The sequence below is a fragment of the Cyphellophora attinorum genome (assembly GCF_001299255.1).
Source record: "Cyphellophora attinorum strain CBS 131958 chromosome Unknown Contig47, whole genome shotgun sequence".
In the NCBI taxonomy this organism is placed as follows: Eukaryota; Fungi; Ascomycota; class Eurotiomycetes; order Chaetothyriales; family Cyphellophoraceae; genus Cyphellophora; species Cyphellophora attinorum.
The window spans coordinates 129,267-148,822 of record NW_017253275.1 but is presented as its reverse complement, the minus strand read 5'-3'; the positions used below and the strand labels follow the sequence as shown (position 1 = coordinate 148,822).

Sequence of the window (19,556 nt, the reverse complement as noted above, 5' to 3'; positions counted from 1 at the left end):
AAAGGCAAGCACGGTCCGTTGCTTCGTGTCCCTTCAGCCCTTGCAACTATAAACAGCTCCGCATTCGTTCGCATGCTATTGACGGCACCCAGGTTACCTATGATTCTCAATTAGCAGGCAACGCATGACTGGTTTCGTAGCTGACTGTTCTCCGAGTGCGGCTGTACAGGTGAAGCGAACCCTGAGAATCTGAATAGGTACATTTAGCGTTTCGGGCGGAATGTTTGGCCTTGGCCCTTGACCCGGGGCGCCGGACTCGGGAAATTCGAGCTGAGCGGATGTCGGAAACCTTGTTACGCGGTGGTTGGGCTTCCTACTTAGTATACAATCAATCAAGGGACCGCATGCTGCAGAATTGTAGTGCTCGAGCAGGACCTTCGGGACCCTGAGACATGCCATCACGTATTTGCGTGCCCTTTCGGCGTCGAGAAGTTTAGGAAAGAAAGCAGTGAAACGGTAAGACAACCTGCATTTCTCGTGACGGATAACGGAACACCTTGAGACAGCAGCGTGCAATTTGACCCTTCACTCACTAGAAAGGCGATGCAAAGCTCGCAGCGACGCGCATGGCGAGAATGTCGTCGTGTTCGACGTGCATACCTCATGCGCATGCGCTGGAAGTGTATGGTAAGTTGGTTCTTCGTCGAGGGATGGGAAATCGAGCTTGCGTTCGCGGGATCTGCCTTGACTCGGGTCGCGGGGCAGCAACTCCCGATCCGTGGCCAGCGCAATTTTACATGCTGCGTGGAAAACGCATAGGGAGCAGTTGCTCGAGATGAACAAGGATAACAAGATCGCCTCAACGTCCGATCCATCCATCTTTAGCTGGCAGCTGCAAAGAGATAGCGACGAGCAAAAGCAACCACTCGGAGACACAGTATACTGCGGAGTGCTTGCACCATCGCCTGCAGCGTTCCGTCATGCTTCGTCGCTGAAGAGATCGGAGATGAGCTCAGTCATTGAATACACAGTGACGAACCTAGGAATCAAGTCCCGCGATCTTGTGGTCACCCAGTATTCTACCGATGAGAGCAGTATGAGGTATCTGCTCCCAATTACGGCCAATCGAGGAAATGGATCGATGCAGGCCGTCAGATTGCGGAAATGCGGTGCAGGACTGTTTCTACACGAAGATCCATGGACCTTGCTCGAAGTACCTCAGAACTTCCAAATCAGCGAAGCCGACAAGCACTTACTCATCGAAGAGACTAGCGACCTGAAGCGTCGGAAGCGCCTGGGAGCCCCTCTCCAAGTTGCGAGGACCAGGGCAGTCGCTTTACAGATGGAGCACTGTACTTGGGTCATGCTCAGCCGCGCCTCCCCAAGCAGCACTTTCGATGTGCAGGACCAGGTATTCTTCATTGAGCCGGGGGTGTCCCAAGGGTCACATTACGACCGTGCGCTGTTGAGGTTGGTGGTACGTCCGTACAATCGAAAAGAGAGAAAGTGGGCAACAGAGGCTTTCGAGTGCTGGTTGATAGCGTTGGGCTGGGCCAGCGTTGATGGTTCCGACCTTGTCATATCTCTTGTCGAGAGGAATTCTACCCATCGACAGAATCTGGAGATGCTCGAGTCTCGAGCGGCAGTACGGGACGTCACAACGAAGGATGTCCTGCGGATGATGACAGAATATCGCATTCCACGTGTGAGCGTACTGCGCTTCAGGGATACGGAAGGTGATCGAACGATCGTGGTGCATACACACGCAACACTCACGATGGACGATTCTGTGTGTCCTTCTGCTTTCTGGAAGATCAAGATCACATGCGAAGAGGAGCTCCAATCAGGCGCATGGCTTCCACAAAGCATGGCATCTGCGGCATATCAATGGCTGATGAGCCGTCAGGAGTCAAAAGTTACACTCTACGATTACGAATCGAGCGCGCTGCAGGACTGGGACGCCGCCGCAGATTGGGGAATGCGTCCTCGACAACGGAAGCATCTACTCACTCCCCCTATAGAGCCGCCGCTCAGTCCAGAAAAGCCTCTTCCAGACATTTTGGAATTGTCTCTGGTAGGTGAGGTATCACTTTGAGAAGTGTTCACATCTCCACTCCAATTTGTGTTCAATGCTTCCCACCCAACGCCGAGCATCAGCCAGTAGGAGCTTCGTGCTTAGGCGCGATTGCTTCGCAACCAGATCGATTGGCAGTAAAGAATTTATTTTGGTTATTCTCAGTCCAGCACAACCGTAGAACCCATTAATCTCGACAGACGTCACCAGGCACCCAACATCATTCCTCAAAAGAGATGCTACAATACATCTAGGCCTTCCCCTCCACCACTGTCCTCAACTCCAAACCCCCCTTATGCGTATACACCCCCTTCAGATCTCCCACACTCCGCTTCCAAGTCCACTCCTCAGCCGTCATCTCCACGTCTTCCTGCCTATCGACTGGCTGCTCGTCAATCAACCCACCCCTCAACCGCCTCAATACAACTGCATCCTCCGGCCTCGAAAAGAACACCAGACTAAACCTGTCCACCCCATCCTGCGGACTCGGCGGCGGCACAACCCGATGCACATTCGACCGCACGATCCCCGCAGTGAACTTGACCAACGCATCCCCCAAATTCACGATCGCGGACCCAGGCACGGGGCGAACGTACAGCCACTCATTCGTCTCCGGATGACGGATCTGCAGGCCACCAAGCCAATTGAAGAGGATGGTGAAGGAGCCGAAGTCGGTGTGTTCGCCAGCTTTGGCGGCTGAGGGGGAGAAGGGGGCCGGGCAGGATTTGTTAAAGCGGATGTGGTCGCCTGACATGTGGTCGAGACGATGTAAGTCTGCGATTGTTCCGGGTGGCAGGTTGAGGTTGGCCTCCAGATGAGTGATCAGGATGTCGATTGCGGTGCGGCATTTGCGGGCGTAGGTGGCGAGGACGGGGCGGTGGTTCGTGATGAGGGGTGGGCAGGGTAGGTGTGCGCAGTTGTCGAGGAGATCGTCCTTTCGCATCTGTGGGGACAGAAAAAGTCAAGAGCTGCTTACTGTGTTGTGCTGTGTCCAGGGGAAGACAAGAGGGAAGGCAGAGTTGGAGATATGACTTTACATACGTTGTAGTTCTCATTCCTTCCAACACTCCCATCCTCCATCTCCCGCTCGCCCAAAATTCGATAGCCAAAGAATGCATCGATCTTCTCCCTCAAGTAATCCTCCTTGACCTCATTCGGCAGGGCATGAAACTGCTTTTGCAATGCGTGCACTTCCTCAGACAGCGAGACTATATCCTCTCCGAGCGCGGAGCCTTTCATGTCCAGGTAGAAGAAGCCGAGAGATTTGCAGGCGTTGAAGAATGCTTGGGATTCGGCTGCATCGTGTGACTCCAGTTTGGCGAGGGAGATCGAGACCAGTGGTGCGGAAGGGATGTTGGATGGGAAGGGAGGATGTTGGGAGTGGGAGGTTTGGAAAGGCATGCTGTAGGCACTGTTATGATTGCAGAAGGGTGGTCGAAGAGTCGTCGTGTGAATTTGAAGATGGTCGGAGACGTACGAGGTAGAATCAGATGTCATACGTACTTGCCTACTCGACCAGCGGAAATCGCGGCACATCGACCTACCCCGCAAACTGGAGACATGGAGAACGGGAAGGAGAAGTGGCCTACCAGACACCAAAAGGCTGTAAGCATGTCGATAGTGTTACCTGGAGCGGCTTGGTTGATGGTATGCTCCAAGACAATCGAGTTTTTGTGATGAGGAATGACCAAGTTGCACCACGGGGTCGGCAATGAAGAAGTTTTGAAGGTTGCCTGACGCCATGGAAAAAGGCATCCAGCGAGCATCTCTTGTCATCCGGTCTTCATCAAAAAATCCCCCCCTGTTCTTTTGGCGCAAGCGTCTTCTATCATTAGCAACAAGGCTAGGGTCAGTTTCTGCTCGAATAACGCTGACGCGTCGAATACGAGACAGTAGTTGCATATTTCTCTGGCTTCAACCTGGATCGGGATTGACGTCATCACCATGGACGACCATTCAGACCTTCGCCCATGCGGTAGGCCAGTCAAGCTGGTCGATGGCGTTGTGATGATCCAGCATTGGTGTGTAGCCTCACGCTGGGTGCCTGTGATCGAAGGGCTCCGCGCAACAGTCTGCCCGGAACAAGGATCCATTGGCGGCAGACAGTGCCTCGGACCCTGCACTGGCGCGGTCAGGTAAATTTGAACGACAGCTTCCCAGCCTGATGTATGTGCTGTCTTTAATTTATACTGTATCGAGACTGCCACCATTTCAGATTGGTTTGAGAATATCTGGAGCGCCACTGCCATACAGACAGGGAGGGGTAGCGCATCCCACTCGTATCGCATTTGCAACACCGGAGTCCCATATGACTGAACAAAGCCCGATTTTCCTTTTCTCTGCGAATATGCCCAACCCCAGCCGCAACAATAATGGCAGGGGAGTGATAAGCCAGGTATCCCGAATTTGGAACAAGAGGCATGCAATTAGCAATTCTGGTGCACTGACAGGAATCTCTCGAACAGATGTTGCTGTCGACCACACTCCTGTCTACGGCTCAAGCTACTAAATCGAAGAATGGAATTTGCGGGCGCCATTTCCAGCGCCTGCACCCTCAGCTATCAGATTCACACTCGGTGCAGTGCGTCTCGGGGCGAATTCAGGCGACTTTCAGACCAAGCTCTCAGCGTACCTGATATCCTGAACACAATACAGAGTGTCTGCCGATAGGGAACTTTGACCGAAGAACAGCAGAAATCTTTGAAAGCTCGCATCATTCCGCTGCGAGACCTGCTGGAGAACGTGGATGCTCGCCTCAAAACATACAGTAGCCTGGGCACGAAGTCGCCAAAACTCACAGACAAGATCGCCGGGGCTGCTGCCGGCGGTGCTTCGGAAATCCGAAGCGATATAGATAGTAAGTTACACGGCTTGAATGCGTGGAACACGAGGTGAGCTGCTTCCACTTGTCAGAGAGATCTGCTTCTAACCACGTGTTAGTGTGCTGCTGCAGCAGCAGGGTGGTGCCCGGACTGAGTCAGGATCTCTAGCATCAGGGTCAGCGACCGATGTTGAAGCTCAGCTTCAGCCTCCTCAGTCGCCAATCTCGCCGTCTGCGAGCAGTGCCCAAGCAACATCACATTCGGTAAAACACTCGAAGAAAAGTCCCTCTGGCACACGTTCCCTTGTCGATGGTGTGCAACTGGTCATATTCACTTTCCTCACCTTGTTGGGCACTGGTGTCATGCTCACAATAATGTCCTTTTACATCATAAACATAATATTGTTTCCTTTGGTGGCGATCCCGTCTTGTTGCATGCGAACCAAGATTGGATGGAACGACTGCAACACGTTCTGGAAAGACTCGCTACACTTTGTTTGGGCATTCATCAAAGGTCTATGGAATTGAGCTTTGGGGGCCACAATTGCTCCGTAAATGTCACATCACCGGGCAACAGCACAGCTAGGGCTCTTTTCGAAGACCACAGTTCATCTCAAGATCAGAGCAGCATGTGGCCCGCAACGGACTAGTTTGACAAGAAAGCGACATCCATGTGCTACGATCGCGAGTTCGTCCTTTGCTGACATCAGGAGCAACGCAGCTGTTGGCGCCGGGTCAACAGATCCTCTACTCTGTACGATGCACTGCTTACGCATCTCATCATCGTTTGTCCCATCCATGGAGTGACAAAGGCACTCGGATTGTGCCACAAATACACTCCTTAGCTTTGTCGATGTCACAAGCGCAAAAATATCGGATTCAAGAGTCCATTGTTGAGGTCTGGTCTGTGCACGGTTTTCGACACCCTCCAATTGAAGTCATGTCCGAGTGTTCTGGCAGCGACGCCCGGGATGGCTTATTATTGTCTTAAGTGCTCTCATTCCAAACCCCAGTGCGTGTCTCCAGCATCTTGACTATCAGAAGCACCACACCAGTTTCAACGGCTCCTCGTCTTTGCATTTGACTACATCACCAGTCGACAACGAAATCTTCAGACCATGTTCCAGCTAACTATATTCAACCAGCAAACCATGTCTTTCAAAGAGGCCATGTCCGCCCTCACGAATCCCTCTGTCGTCCGCATCCCCTTTTTAGGAGCAACTTACATCTTCTCCCTGGCTTACATCCCTCCCAAGAAGCTGGTTTCCTACTCACAAAATGGCATCTATTTCAGTGGAGACGCCCTCTTATGGATTGCGATCATTCTGTTAACAGTACTTCTTGCCATCGAGGTGCTGCGTATTGCTTGCTGGCTTGTTCGGCGAGTTTCGCGCTGTGTTTTGCTGGTGCTACGACGCCTACTCACGCTACGTGTTTGTATAACCATTGGTCTACTTGGTCTGCTTTTCTGGCTTGCGGGTCATGCCATGTATGTCCACAATGAAAAAGTATGGGCCCAGAATAGACAGGGATGGGAAGACGGGTACGGTCATAGGTGGTAGGCAATAGCGACAAAAGGAGAACCCCCCAAGGCCTACCAGGTCCGAGGTCTGGAGCACTTCCCGTCGTACGCAAATCATCTTATTTAATGCTAGTAATGTTGAGCGAGACTTATCCGCGGCGTCGATGTTAGCCTCACTGTCACTCGATACATCTGCATCAGTATCACTCTCATCTTTCGTGTTGTTGCATTTGTGATCCAACAAAGACGTCAAGCGTTTTTGTGACATGATCCTGGTGCTTTGTTCCACGGGATGGTACGATGAGGCTGAGCGACGGGAGTTTGCTGGCGAGTGTCGGTCCGTGCATAGGTTCGATCTCCCTTGTGATGCCAGAGCCATTTTTAGCTCTGTGGACAGAAAGTCTGGAATATTACGTCTTCTTAAATATACCCATCCGAACTCTCGAAGCACGTCTCCTCCAACAGATCTACCTACCCAAGCGGACCATCACAAACCGATCAATTGCCTCAAGTCCATCAGCATCAAACCGAAGCCTCATCCAAGCCATGTCGTTCATTGCCGTCGTCCTCTTCTTGCTCCTGTCGTGGGCCATCACGCTGTTGTTGGTAATCCTTGGCATCCTGGTCTTTTGCCTTGCTGTCTGGATTATTGTGCAAATCTTGCGGTGTTTTGTGTGGATAATATGTGTTGTCACACTTCCGGTGCGTATCGCCGTTCGTACGATCTGGCGTCTTGTCTTTGGTGTTTCAGGTCTTGAAGCCGAATGTGAGTCACGGAGCTCAAGCAGGCCGAGCGCAAAGAAGTCAGGACAAGCAAACAAGAGGAGGAAATCCGTCAAATGGGTCGCGGTCGAGGTGGATGCCTCCACGGCAGACTCCAGCTGAACTCGGCGGTAAGTATTGCAAGAAAGCGCAAGTGTGGAATGAGAGCATAATGACTGGACAGGATGACCGGACGGGCGAGATGTCATTCTATCTCGATTTCTGCCAGTCTCGTCTAAAGCCCGCCCTGACCGCGTAATGCATCCTCCGTATCATAACATCAATCAAGACTCATCTTCCGTGTCGGTATCCGTCTCACTGTCACTTGATACATCTCCATCAGTATCACTCTCGTCGTCATCGCTGTCGATCTCCTGGACTTTCTGCTTCTTCGGCTTCTTCTGCTCAGGCAGTTCGCCAGTCTTCATCAAGTGAATCGCTCCGGCGATGCTGTCCTCTTCAGGCTCGCTAATTTCGTCTTCGCTCTCGACCTTGTCGGCTTCACTGACATCTCGCACATCCAGGGTCACATCAGACCTGATGTCGAAGCCCACATAGCTGTCGCAGATCAGGTGCATTGTGAATGGGTACTGACCCACGTTCGGTGGTGCTTGAAATTGGCATCGGAAGGTGATGACGTTGAACGTGGGCGTGCCGTCAGCATTAAAGGGAGCCTTGTCGAAAGTGGAGAAGGTGAATGGTGGAACAGCGATGCGGCCAGCACGCTGATCCGCGAGAAAGACGTGCCAGCGTGGCGCATGGTCGCCAGCGAAATATGGTGCATGGGCAAGCGACGGCTGAGTCTCCTTCTCCTTCTTACGTCCTTTGATTGCATCGATATCGCCCTCCTTAGGATCAGCGTCTTCGAGGTCAGAAGGATTGACTGCAGGGATGCTACTCTCGGGTATACCAGGAGGTATGACGCGTGCTTTGACGACGAGAAGCACCAGTGAGCCTGGTGTGACCACGCGATCGCCAATGACTTTGAAGAAAGCCTTCTCGAGCTTCATGTGTGGCATTTGAGTAGCGATTCTCATGGCTTCTTTGTACTGGGCGTCATTTAAGCCGCTGCACAGGTTTCTGCGGACTTCCGCTGGTAACGACATGAGCTTCTGGATAGTGAGAGGCGATTTGGACTTGGAGCCAGATATTCTCTTAGCGATATCTTGAGTAAAATGTGGTAACTGGAGGATGGGGGAGCTGTTGGGCGTGGTTGCTTGCATCAGGTGCTGAGCTGTATGATATGTAGCCAGGAGAGGCTTGAGATGCTGGAATGGTAGAGTCATTGATGAGAGGGAGTTGTTGAGCAAGAAAGCAGTCGGCGCAGTCGAGTATTTCTCTTTTTCGAGGTCAGGATCTCCTAGGTCGATGCGTCCAAGATAGGCCCACAGGAGACAAGCGGTCTTCCGCTGTGAAGGGTCTTCAATGCCTTTGATGCTCTGTTTGGCGTCTTCTGACAGAATGCCGCTGGCCATAACTTTGCTCTCGACCTTAGCCGCAGACTTATCGGCCTTGACGGCTTCTTTGTACTCTTCTCCAACGCTAAGCGCGCTGACGACGCCTTCTTCGTCAATATCTTCCTTGTATTCGCGGAACAGGTTTCCAGCACTGGCGTGGAGGATGCCCTCCTTCGTGCGAGCTTGAGTGCCATACCACCAACTTCCCAGGGCATATGGCAGGACGACGCCCAGCAAAAGACCGTAGAATGCAACAACAATCCAGCGATTCCCCTCTTCGACCATCCACCTGGCAGTGCGATGCCGATGCTTGTGCCTTGCTTGCCATCAGGGTTGCCGTATAGTAGGTAGTTGTTGCGGATTTCTTCGTCAGTCAGCGCCTTGTAAGCCTTTGTCATCTCGACCCATCGGTCGTTCACGAACTCGGCTGTTATGTTCTTTTCTGGATCAAGTTTCGCCTTGTCGGGATGAAAGGTCAGGGAGGCCTTCTTGTAGAATTTATTGATTTCCTTCTCGGTCGCACTCCTGGAGACACCAAGGATGTCATATGGGTCCCATAGCTTGATTCGCTCTGCCTCTGATTGCTTGACGAGATACCCTAGGTATGCCATAGTGATCCAGCCAAAGATGACGGCGATAATGCGCTTGTGTTTGCGCTCCTTCCTCTTCTGCCGCTTCGCCTGTGCTGCGATAATCTCTGCATCTTTTGGTTTGAAGTCAGATTGTATCCGCTCGCCAGTCTGCTCTAGTTCGTCCGATGCCTTCAGCACGTTATATGTGAGAGGCACTGTGACAAGGGAGGCGATCGTGAGCAGGAAGAACGGGAAGAATTGGCCCTCGGAGTCGTAGTTGTAGTCGGACGACATGGTGACTATCAGTACAGGGTATTATGTCGTCTGCTGCGTGCAGTAAAAGGAGTCGACAAATAACGCCAGGGAAGGCGCTGTGAGTATGAAATGAAAGCGGCTGTAGCCCGCAGCCCAGATATTACGCAGACAGAAATCAACGACAATGTGTGAAGGAGCGACAGACAGTTGAATAGCGTGAAGGCCTCCTGGCGTCCCCGAAAAGTTGTGGCCATGTGTCAAGAAGTCGCTGCTACGGTGGCCGAAGCGCGACGCAATTGTCACTCATCCGGTCTGAAATAAGATCTCCTGCGCTGTCAACCGGTCTCCATGTCACGCGCAGTTGCATTCCGTCTTCGAGTCCAAAGTCCTCCCTGTTGTTATTAGATCCCATTTTCATCAACGGCAGGTGCTATCTTCAAGTTCCCTGCTCATCTTGCTTGAAGTTGGCCGTTGGCGACCAACTACCTCACAATGCTTCGTGACAACTTGACTACAATATATGTCGCATGGGCAAGCCAAGCGCTGCCGTGGACATATTGTTACCTAGCGAGATCAAGCTCAACGTCGATCGTCTCGCGAGGCGTCCAATTTCCCTGCCTGCGGCTCGGGTCTCGCAGACGTGCCGATTGATTGACTGACTGACTGACTGATGCATTGCCACGTCTCCTGTGAAACAAGTACAGTACTGAAGTGCATATCTCGCTCAGCTTGCGAACTCCGCCTCAGTTTGCCTTATTGTTGGCCCCAAAGTACACACTGGCAGCCCTACAGCCACCCCGGAATTGTCACTAAACGACCTCCGCAGTCAGCATGCAGATCTGAGACCACTGATATCAAATAGTGACCAAAATCGCCACGATCGAGTTGCCTCGTCGTCAGCAAGGCCACGGCCCGGCCGATTGACTCTGACCGCATACCAACAACATTCCGCGCTCGAGTCCTGTACTACGTCCGAGCTCAAACTCTCCCAGAGCCTCCGAGTACATTGTTACTTGGTGACCTACCATTCACGCTCGCTACACTCACCTCGACCCAACGACCCGGCCATGAAGCATGCGTGATTCGTCTACCTGGCTGCGCAGATCAGTGTACGAACCCGAAGCACCACAATCGACCTGGTTCTTCCGAGCCACTGCCATCGCGGCCTCCTGGATCGTTCTCGCAGGGTACTCCTTCTTTACCGTCGCCCTCACCGCGCCAAGAGAAGACCTCAAGTGGCGTGCAGATGTGCTCGGTGCACTCGGCGGCATCGCCCTCGCCTCGGGCTACGCCGGCGCCACGATAGCATTCATATTCTCAAAGTCGCTAAGATTCAAGCTCGACAGCGTTGTGCTTCCAGTCCTGCTGTCAAGCATCGGAGGACTCTTCGAGTTCGTCCTCAACTATGTCCTGCACGAGACGATCCCCGTAACTGGTGCCTACATATACATTCCTTTGGTTACAGCCTGCGTCTTCAGCCTGCTCCTCGCCGGAGCTGCCCTGTACATCAACACGCGACTGAAGATCCAGAAAGCCGTCGAGTCCTCCCGGAAAAGCCAGCTCGAGCTCAACTACAACCACACCATCCACGCCGATGAGAGTGGCCGTCCACCCAGCATCTACGCCGAACCGCCAGCCTCCGCCATCTCCGCATCCTCGGTGCCCTTCCTCTCACACTCCCAACCGCCAGCCATCACCAACTCCGCATACCATGGCCTCGGCCCGCGTTCTGCCATCTCGCCCACCCCTCCACTTCCTCATAGCCTCTCGACGATGCCAATGCCACCGCCCCTCCGGCACATGACCTCGACAGAGATGCACAATGCCGAGATGAACATTCCCGAGGACGAGGCGCAACGACGCCAGCTCTTGCGGTTGCTGATCGCGAAAGAGCAAGAAGAACAGCCAGACCCATCAGGTGCTGGTGGCAGGGGAGCGGCAAACCCCAGCCCTGAGCCCTCAGGCGCAAGCAGCACATACCGCATCGACTGGCCTGGGGCCACCAGCAGTGACGACGAAGACGATGCGATGCTCTACACCGACGAAGACAGGGAGAACAACCGAAGTCGCCTCTCGAACCGTGGGCGTGGGACTAGGGAGTACACTGGCTCCGGCGGACCAGGCCTAAGTGTTCCAAGTGCAACGGAGCTGAACTTTCCGCCACCGCCCAAAGAGGCCGACAAGGGGAAGAGGTGGAGCCTTGGCAATCTGTTGAGTTCAGGAGGCGGTAAGAAGGCACAGCCAGAACCGGTGGACATGCCGTCAACTATGCCCACCCGAGCAAAGACGGTCGCGGATATCAAGATGGAGAGGCATCAAGAAAGAGAGCGGAGGAGGATGGAGATTGAGCGGAGTACTTTGCAGGAAGGCGGGCTGGGAGCTTGATACTTCGAGGGCTGTGTACTGGCTGGTACTCAGGCGTTGTTGGACGTTCGTGTTCATAGACTTTGATGAAAGGCTGGGGAGTCCTTTGGCATAGATTAATGGAAAAGTTGAGCAAGCACTTTGGAGAGGTCGAGATGTTCATGTTGTTCTTCTATCTCAAATGCTGCGAGTTGGATAGGCGGACCCATCTACTCTCTGGGGAGACCTCTAAACGTGCTCTGCATCTGCGCCTTGCAATCGTCCGCTGAGCCACTCTGGAGCTTCGCTTCAACATCGTGCAAGCGCCCGCTGAGCTAATCGTGAGCTTCACCTCACCGTCATGCGAGTGCCAACTGATCTAGTCTGGACTTTGACGTCACTGTCATCTGCGCGCCGACTAAGCTGCTCCTGAAGCACCCGTCACATGCAAGCGTTCTTGCTAGGTCCACACATAGCAACGCGTCCACGACATCTCTTCGGATCCTTGGAGGAAACCAGAGGGTACGAGCCCGGGATCAAGAGCTTGTTGTTGCACGTATCGAAGAGCTTATCCGTGGCGACAGCGGCGTCCATGTAGGAGAAGTCACAGTCGCTTGGGGCGTCCCAGTTGATCTTGGCGTGGATGGTGCAATTTCCAGCAGCCTGTTGAAGAAACATCAGTATTTGATTGCTTCGACTGGAGAGCATAGAAGAACCGAGGTGTTTATACTTACAGCAAGCATGAGTTCGTCTGTACCAGTGATCTTGGATGTAGCCATGTCGCGCAGGGAGCCCAGTGCGTCGATGCAGTCGGGCGGAACGAGATAGTCGGGAACAGCGTCGGGGCGGGCTTCATAGCATTTGATGTCGGAATCAGCGGCGGCAGTGTAGAAGGCTGGGTCGTTGGCGCTATGCTTGTGTCAGTATTTCCGGTGATCTGAGCTTCCAATACTTACGTATCCTTCCACATCTGCATCAACTCCTGCATTTGTGGATAGTGTCGAGGCTGTTTGACACCTGGCCAGTTATAGATCGGGTCTTGTTTGTCATCTGGTAGGAGCTCTTGTGATTCGCAGTCGATTCTGACGAGAATCATATCGCCACGAATGGACCGTGGCCACCAGAGTCCCTCTCCAGACAATTGAACGAGTTGTTCGGCACAGTCGTCTGGATTGGTGGTTCCGACCTGCTCGCAACAGCTGTTCTGGTTGCAGAAGGCGTGAGTGTTGATGTATTCGGTGTAGAGCCCGCAGGTATAGTGGATATAGGGAACGAACGTCCAGTAGCCACTTTGACACTGTTAGCGCTGCAAGTCAAGACCGCCTTTCCCATGGAGCCGCCTCAGCGAGGAAATAGGAGGGGACACGAACCATTCGCCCTTCTTGAGTTCTTTCGTAAGAGACCAACCCTGACTCGTGCCACCCCTCGCGGTGAAGCCGCCGAATAGACCTTTATCTAGGACGGGGATTTTGAGCTTGTCGAGCGGCTTTGAGTCGAATTTGTATCCAACGTGGATGTTCTCCTTGATCGTACATTTCTCGGGACCACGACACACAGGGACGGCGTCCATAGGCTGCTCTAGGCCATATTAGAACTTGGTTCTGAGTAGGCAGAAGGCGTCGCAGTGACCACCGTAATGGCTGGTATCAAGAGAATTGGGGGGACAGTTGCCGTTCGCATCAGGATACCAGGGCGAAGTGCATGTGGGATAGGTGTACCAGATACCGAATGCAGGACGCGCATCTCTCCATTCGCAGATGTCGTACTTTTCTACTGGCTTTGGGATGGCTTGACCGAGGACCGCGATCAGCGTGGAGAGGAGGAGGATGAGCATCTTGAGTGAGGCCTGCATGATTGCCGTCGTGGTCGTGCACCAGAGGACTGCAAATGGCGAGAGGACTTGGTTGAAATGTAGGTTGTGCGGTGGCAGAAATTGGTGACAGTCAGAGATATTTATCTCTTTTTGGTTCAGAGCATTCACAGTCGTGGCCAGCAGCACGTGAAGTGGGTAGTGAAGTATTGCAGCCATTGTGAAGTCCGTCTGCGAGTGCTTGAAGTTAGGTGTGACGTGCCTTTGAGGCTGTTGGAAATCATTCGATTGTCACAGTGCTGGTGAACCGAGCCTCTGAGTAGAGATGAATTGAACGTCACATTAGATTTGCTTGACCGTTAACGAAGGGTTGCTTGTCGAATAGTAGCCATCTGAATTTCAATGGTACGGCGTCCTCCCTGGCAAGGAGGGGTGTAAGTAGCTCCAGGCTTCAGTACCTAGGTATGCAATAGTAAAAGGTACGAGTGAGCTTCTTCTCGAGCTGCCTCGTGGCTTGTGGTGATAGTTGCAGAACCGACGTTTTGTCATCTAAAGAAGGCAACCACAGGACCAGCAATCGAGTCACACAGCCCCACGTCTGTACCACGGTCTATTCAGAGCTGCAAGGACGGATCGAGATTTCACAGACCCGCGGAATCGACTTCGCTGATGTGTTGTGTGTAAGTCAGAAGAACAAGGTGTGAATCGCTTACTTGCGTAATATCGTCGCAATGCAGCCGGAAACGTTCTCTCGGTGCCACGAGGCCATGAATGCACCGTACCTAGCCCACAAGTCGTCCGTACGCGATACTCACAACTTGTTCTCCTTCACTCCAGAACTCCTTGTCGCCCTCCCATCACCCTGGTCCAGCCTTACCACACCCTCCTGGTAGCACGTTGCCACCAGAACCCCATCTTTGGTCCAGATCCTCTGCTGCACCAAGCCTCGCGCATCGCCTGCCCATGGACTGTCCATCTCCGTGAGCAGCCACTCGTCCGCCCTGAACGCCCTCGGGTTGTGAAAATAGATAGTGTGGTCTAGACTGACCATCATGCCTATTCTGTGGCCTTGCGCGCCTACTGGTGGGCTCGCGGCGCCGACCTGTGGTCCGTCGTCAGTTTGACTCTGCGACGACGAAGAGCCTGGATAGTCCGTCCGCCTCTCTTCCTCCTCTTCCTTAGCATTTTCCTCCATCACCTGCTTCATCTCTTCCAACTCCTCTTTGCTTCCCTTGAACGACGCCAGCATTGCCTGCCGACGCTCCTTGTCACTAAATCTTTGCAACCGCTGCACACGCGCTACCGTCCCAATGAACCAGCTATCAGACATGTACGCCAGCGCACTCAAATGGGCCTGGTGGTTCCCCTCTTCTTGCTTGAACAGCCTCTGCTGCGTCGCTTCTTCCTCGGCGCGGACGTTTTGCGGACAGTCGCTGATGCGGCCTCGACATCGAATCCACTGCACGATGCGCCGCGTCTCTGGAGGTGCAGACCCACGAGGCGTGATGCCGACTTTGACGCTTTCGAAGGGCCGGCCTAGCGCGGGGTTAGTCTCGCCGGACCCAGTCACGCGAGAGAGCCATTGTGTCTGAAACGCCGCTTGGTCGCCCTCATCCGGCACGGGGACGTTAGGTGGAGGCTTCAGATGGTGGTCAACCGTCACGCCGCCAGCCGCATCGGTGCGCTGGAAGCTTATCGTCGTCGTGAAAATCGGCTTTCCGCGCTGCCGGGCTTGCACAGTGCGCGTAATGAAGGATTTGCCATCGCGGACGCGCTCGACGTGGTAGAGGATGGGGATCTCGGAGTTGCCGGCGAGGACGAAGTAGCAGTGCATGCTGTGCACGGTGTAGTTGGTGGGAACGGTGGATTGGGCGGCGGAGAGGCATTGGGCGATGGCGGCGCCGCCGTAGATGCCCCGTGCACCGGGAGGGTGCCAGAGTGGGCGGGCGTTAGTGTAGATGTCGGGACCGATGTCAGAGAGGGGGAGGAGCGAGAGGACGGACTCGATGGGGGAGTGGTGGCCGAGGGATTTGGGAGGTTTGATTAAGGTGGCGTGTTTAGACATGGCTGCTGAAGAGGAGGCGGAAAGACAGTTGTGGTGTAGTATTGGGTCGAGGAGCAGGCTCTTGTTTCTGCTCCGTCTTCCTAGCACATGCTCTGGCGATGTCGTTCAGGGGAGACGGGGAAACGGTCTTGTCGACCGTCTCTGGGATAGATGCTCAGTGAGCTGCGCCTGCGATGTCGACGTATACGACGTTCAAGGTCAGAAGGTCAGGAAGGAGTCGCTGGGATTATCTATGCGTCGAGAAAGAGTTCCCGAAAGCTCGCGAGTCGTTCCTGCGACAGCATGACGTTGATTCGCTGACCACGTTGTGCCGAGGCACTCTGATAGTCTGATAGTCCTAGATAAGCAAATTCCGCTGCCAAGCCCCTGCAGGATTCTGCACATGCGAGACGTTCTTGCCTTCTGGTCTTTGGAAACCCCGTGCCTACCGTCAACTTTACCTCATCTCAGCTGAGAGCGTCCGCGGGCAAGAGATGACGATTGACATGCTCTCGCGGCCCCAGGGACGCTGCGATGACTCTTGAAGCCCCCACCACGAAGTGAACAAGCGCTTTGAAATGCTAACCACACATGCGTATAGGCTGTTTTGAGCCGTTACTTCAGGTTTCTATGGTACGTCCCACAGCTTCAGCACAGCTGAGGCATAATGTCGAAAGCACCACCAACAACTGTGCAGCCCTGCACGATCTTGGCCCACGAAAAGGTATTCGGCTGAATTTACCTTATATCTTAACTACATGTTCTTCGTGCAGGCGTCCCTCATCGCTTTCTCCTGATCTGTTCGTCGCAGTGTTGATCTAGCCCATTTCTAGATGGAAGACATCGAGCTCAGCACAATAGAGACTTCGACCTCTCGGTCGAAGGGCAAACAAAAGGCCGAGGACGACCCCATTGACCAATCTATGTCGGACATCAGCAGAATCGAGTTTGGACGGCTCTCCATCCGACAAGAAGCCGCGGACGAGGAGATGCCGCGTGCTCCGAGCCCCGTGCAACCTATGTGGTCGAGGAGTCCATCTCTCAAGATCAACACCCGCATCACGAGCAGTACAGCCCCCGCATCAGCCAACAGACATCCTCTTGCTACATCCTCCGATGGTCGCTGTTGGGCATCGCCCGTCAAAAGAGGTCGTATGAGCCTCGACTCCGATCAATCCATGACGACAGCTGCGACAGCCCCGTCTTCATCCGACTCACCTGTCACACCGCCACGCGCCGCCGAACACTTGTGGTTTGTCCTCGACGAGACAACGATGCGGAGTAACCCTCGCCTTAGAAATCTTGACCGTCGCACGCGGAATCGCTACACCGCAAATATTTACCTCAAGCACACCGAGACCATTGGCTTGGGTGATCCTGATACTCATAGTGACATAGATCGCATCGCCAAGGACGACATGGAGGTAGAGAAAGATGTGCAAGCAGATGAGGGAAACAGAAGAATTGAAGAGATGGATGTGGACGGGGAGAACACGGAAGATGAAGAGATGGAAGAAGTCAACGCGGAGGAGCGTGACGAGATCATGGGAGAAGTCGAGGGACAGAAGGAAGAAGAAGAAGAGAGTATGGAAGTTGAGGTTGTGCACGAAGACGAGGTGATCCCTGAAGACCAGGTAATGGTCTCGGCTCCAATGAAATGGGTAGAAAGGGTTGAGCAATGGGAACGTGATTGTGACTGACATAGGAAGGCTCGAACGAGTCTCCACGAGCACACACTGTTTCCCAAGCCTCCCAACATACGTTCGCAGACAGCCAGCGAGCCAACAAGCCAGTCCTATATAGCAATATTTTGAAGTAGTAAGCTCTTGAATTGGATGTACGAATCAAATGTTAATCCTATATATGCTATACTGGCTTCGGACTTCCCAGTCTCTAAGTGCCTCTGGTATGATCACAGGATCACAAGTACGAGCGGCGATTGCAAATACGTGCTATTCATGGAGCACAACGTACGACAGCTTCTTGGCCCCCACACACCATTTACCTACGCCGAAGCGAACCCGAGCAGCAAGAACCCAGGATGGAACTGCACGTGCCGATACGCGACAGGACTAGTCTTGGGAACCTCGAACTTGATCAAAAAAACCCCAGGCCCGGCCTACATATGCCTTCCACTGGACCACGTATCTGTATCGTATGTACGAAAATGTCACCCACACGTGCTGCAAAGAGTCCGGGACTGCTCTTGAAAGCGCCAGGAGCAAGCTAAGTACCCAGCAAGTGCGCGTCATTTGTGCTGCACAACAGCGACCGCCGACATGAAGAAGGCACGATCAGCCTCTGTCGCATCGACAGATCGCGCCCCGGAATCGGACATCATGCAAGGCTCATCACAAACAGGAGCATCAGTGACCACAGCACCACCAAATTACGCAGAAGCATCGGCATCGACGGAAAAGCAAGTCCAGCCTCACGATGAGAAAGAGCCCCTGGCCTCGCCTGTCCTTTACAGTGCCGACACAATTCATGGAGCCGACAAGGAGACCTTTTCGCGGACGACTGACTCCGCGAAGCAAGTCATTTCTCCTATTGACCCAGACACAGACACCACCAAGATCTTCGTTCCCCAGGCACCACCGATATCAATGGGTCTCGAGGTCGCCGCCCCATCCTCCTCAGAAGCCCAAGCCATCATCCCACCAGACTACAGCACCATGGAAAACACCACTTCCACCTCCAGCAGAGGTCAACAATCCAGCATCCTCGCCTTCCGCCTCGAGAAGAAACACGCTCTTGGCCTGATCCTCTACCAGAACCAACAAGTCGCAATCAACCCCATCAACATCACCACAAACCAAGTCCTCCCCTGCGCCTTCGTCACCAGCAGTATGTCCTTCATCGAAGCCATGCTGGGGCAGCCTCCCATGTTTGAGCTCTATATTCCGAACACGATTCCCACCATTCAAGCTGGCCGCTGGATCCCACTTGGGCTAGAGGGCATTATCCGCATGCGCGGCGAGCTCGAGGTGCCCGTCCACCACAGCCAGCCCACCGATCCCAAGAATCCAGATCGCTTTCCCGAGAAATGGGAGATCCGCCGCAAAGGCGTCATCTTCCCTGGCCGCACCTACGATCTCTGGCGCCGTCACCCACCCATATACGACCACTCCAACGACCCCAAACGCCCGCCGGACCTCGCCTGGAAAGGCAGCACCCGCACTGTTCGGGACACCCTCAAGCAGCACAATCTTACCAACCTCCAACTCAACTCCTCAGAAAGCACCAAACACGGCAGCCTGAAGCTCATCCACCCAGAGACCAACGAGGTGGTCGCGCTGTGGAATCAGTGGCGCGGAGGGGATACATTGGGAGATCTATTGGTGTTTGAGGGGTCGAGGGTGAAGTACGGGATCAGCGTAGAGGCGGTGGTCGTGAGTGTGATAGCGGTTGTGCATGCGGAGAGGGTTACTGGGGTGCATTGGTTTGGTGGGATGGGAAAGTAGATGAGATGTACAATCATTCAGTCGGAGGGAGGCCAAGGGAACGAGTTCGTCCTGTAGATTGCAAGCCACGGTAAGGAATGATGCGATGGAAGAGTCGGGCGTGCTTAACCACAGGTAGCATCGGGGCAGAGAGGCTCGCCTCGTCAAGCAGCAACAGCTACCACCTTGACATGGCAGTTCAAGAGATCGAGCACAATCGGAGGTGGCAGAACAAAAGAAGGGGACAGCTTCGAGGGAAAGACGACTTCTTATACCTCGTTAACAGATTGAAGATGCGAGGCAACTCTCCAACTCGCTCGGGAAGCATTCACTGTTCGTTGCACAATTCATAACGGGCTGCTGCCTGGAGGATCACTTGAATTGGGTGGTGGACAGTAGTCAGTTCCGAGTAGCTTGAATTATCTCAGATTGAGGGCTAGATGGTGCATCGACCTCACCATATTCATGGGGTTTTACAAGCGCAGGGTAGTTCTGACTGCAAGCGAGTGAATG

The 19,556-nt window shown here is 53.7% G+C and overlaps 8 protein-coding genes across 8 annotated transcripts; 4 read left to right on the top strand and 4 right to left on the bottom strand.

Annotated features, from left to right (window-relative positions):
• Positions 1-775: 775 nt before the first annotated feature.
• On the top strand, positions 776-2,035 carry AB675_3865 (uncharacterized protein; the record flags this gene model as incomplete). Its single annotated transcript, XM_018143954.1, has 1 exon — positions 776-2,035. The coding sequence occupies one exon, from the start codon at positions 776-778 to the stop codon at positions 2,033-2,035; it is 1,260 nt and encodes a 419-aa protein (XP_017994904.1).
• Positions 2,036-2,264: 229 nt separating this feature from the next.
• AB675_3864 (1-aminocyclopropane-1-carboxylate oxidase) lies at positions 2,265-3,415 on the bottom strand (the record flags this gene model as incomplete). Its single annotated transcript, XM_018143953.1, has 2 exons — positions 2,265-2,957; positions 3,056-3,415. 2 exons carry the CDS (start codon positions 3,413-3,415, stop codon positions 2,265-2,267), a joined length of 1,053 nt encoding a protein of 350 aa, XP_017994903.1.
• A 3,988-nt stretch (positions 3,416-7,403) lies between these two features.
• AB675_3863 (Translocation protein sec63) lies at positions 7,404-9,442 on the bottom strand (the record flags this gene model as incomplete). Its single annotated transcript, XM_018143952.1, has 2 exons — positions 7,404-8,778; positions 8,835-9,442. The coding sequence occupies 2 exons, from the start codon at positions 9,440-9,442 to the stop codon at positions 7,404-7,406; spliced, it is 1,983 nt and encodes a 660-aa protein (XP_017994864.1).
• Positions 9,443-10,477: 1,035 nt separating this feature from the next.
• AB675_3862 (uncharacterized protein) lies at positions 10,478-11,788 on the top strand (the record flags this gene model as incomplete). Its single annotated transcript, XM_018143951.1, has 1 exon — positions 10,478-11,788. The coding sequence occupies one exon, from the start codon at positions 10,478-10,480 to the stop codon at positions 11,786-11,788; it is 1,311 nt and encodes a 436-aa protein (XP_017994917.1).
• Positions 11,789-12,187: 399 nt separating this feature from the next.
• On the bottom strand, positions 12,188-13,775 carry AB675_3861 (uncharacterized protein; the record flags this gene model as incomplete). Its single annotated transcript, XM_018143950.1, has 5 exons — positions 12,188-12,409; positions 12,481-12,655; positions 12,703-13,035; positions 13,117-13,324; positions 13,379-13,775. The coding sequence occupies 5 exons, from the start codon at positions 13,773-13,775 to the stop codon at positions 12,188-12,190; spliced, it is 1,335 nt and encodes a 444-aa protein (XP_017994880.1).
• Positions 13,776-14,367: 592 nt separating this feature from the next.
• Positions 14,368-15,621, bottom strand: AB675_3860 (Acyl-coenzyme A thioesterase 8; the record flags this gene model as incomplete). The annotated part of the gene is made up of 1 exon (XM_018143949.1): positions 14,368-15,621. The coding sequence occupies one exon, from the start codon at positions 15,619-15,621 to the stop codon at positions 14,368-14,370; it is 1,254 nt and encodes a 417-aa protein (XP_017994908.1).
• Positions 15,622-16,433: 812 nt separating this feature from the next.
• On the top strand, positions 16,434-17,300 carry AB675_3859 (uncharacterized protein; the record flags this gene model as incomplete). Its single annotated transcript, XM_018143947.1, has 1 exon — positions 16,434-17,300. One exon carries the CDS (start codon positions 16,434-16,436, stop codon positions 17,298-17,300), a length of 867 nt encoding a protein of 288 aa, XP_017994883.1.
• A 579-nt stretch (positions 17,301-17,879) lies between these two features.
• Positions 17,880-19,064, top strand: AB675_3858 (uncharacterized protein; the record flags this gene model as incomplete). The annotated part of the gene is made up of 1 exon (XM_018143946.1): positions 17,880-19,064. One exon carries the CDS (start codon positions 17,880-17,882, stop codon positions 19,062-19,064), a length of 1,185 nt encoding a protein of 394 aa, XP_017994889.1.
• Between the last annotated feature and the right edge of the window lie 492 nt (positions 19,065-19,556).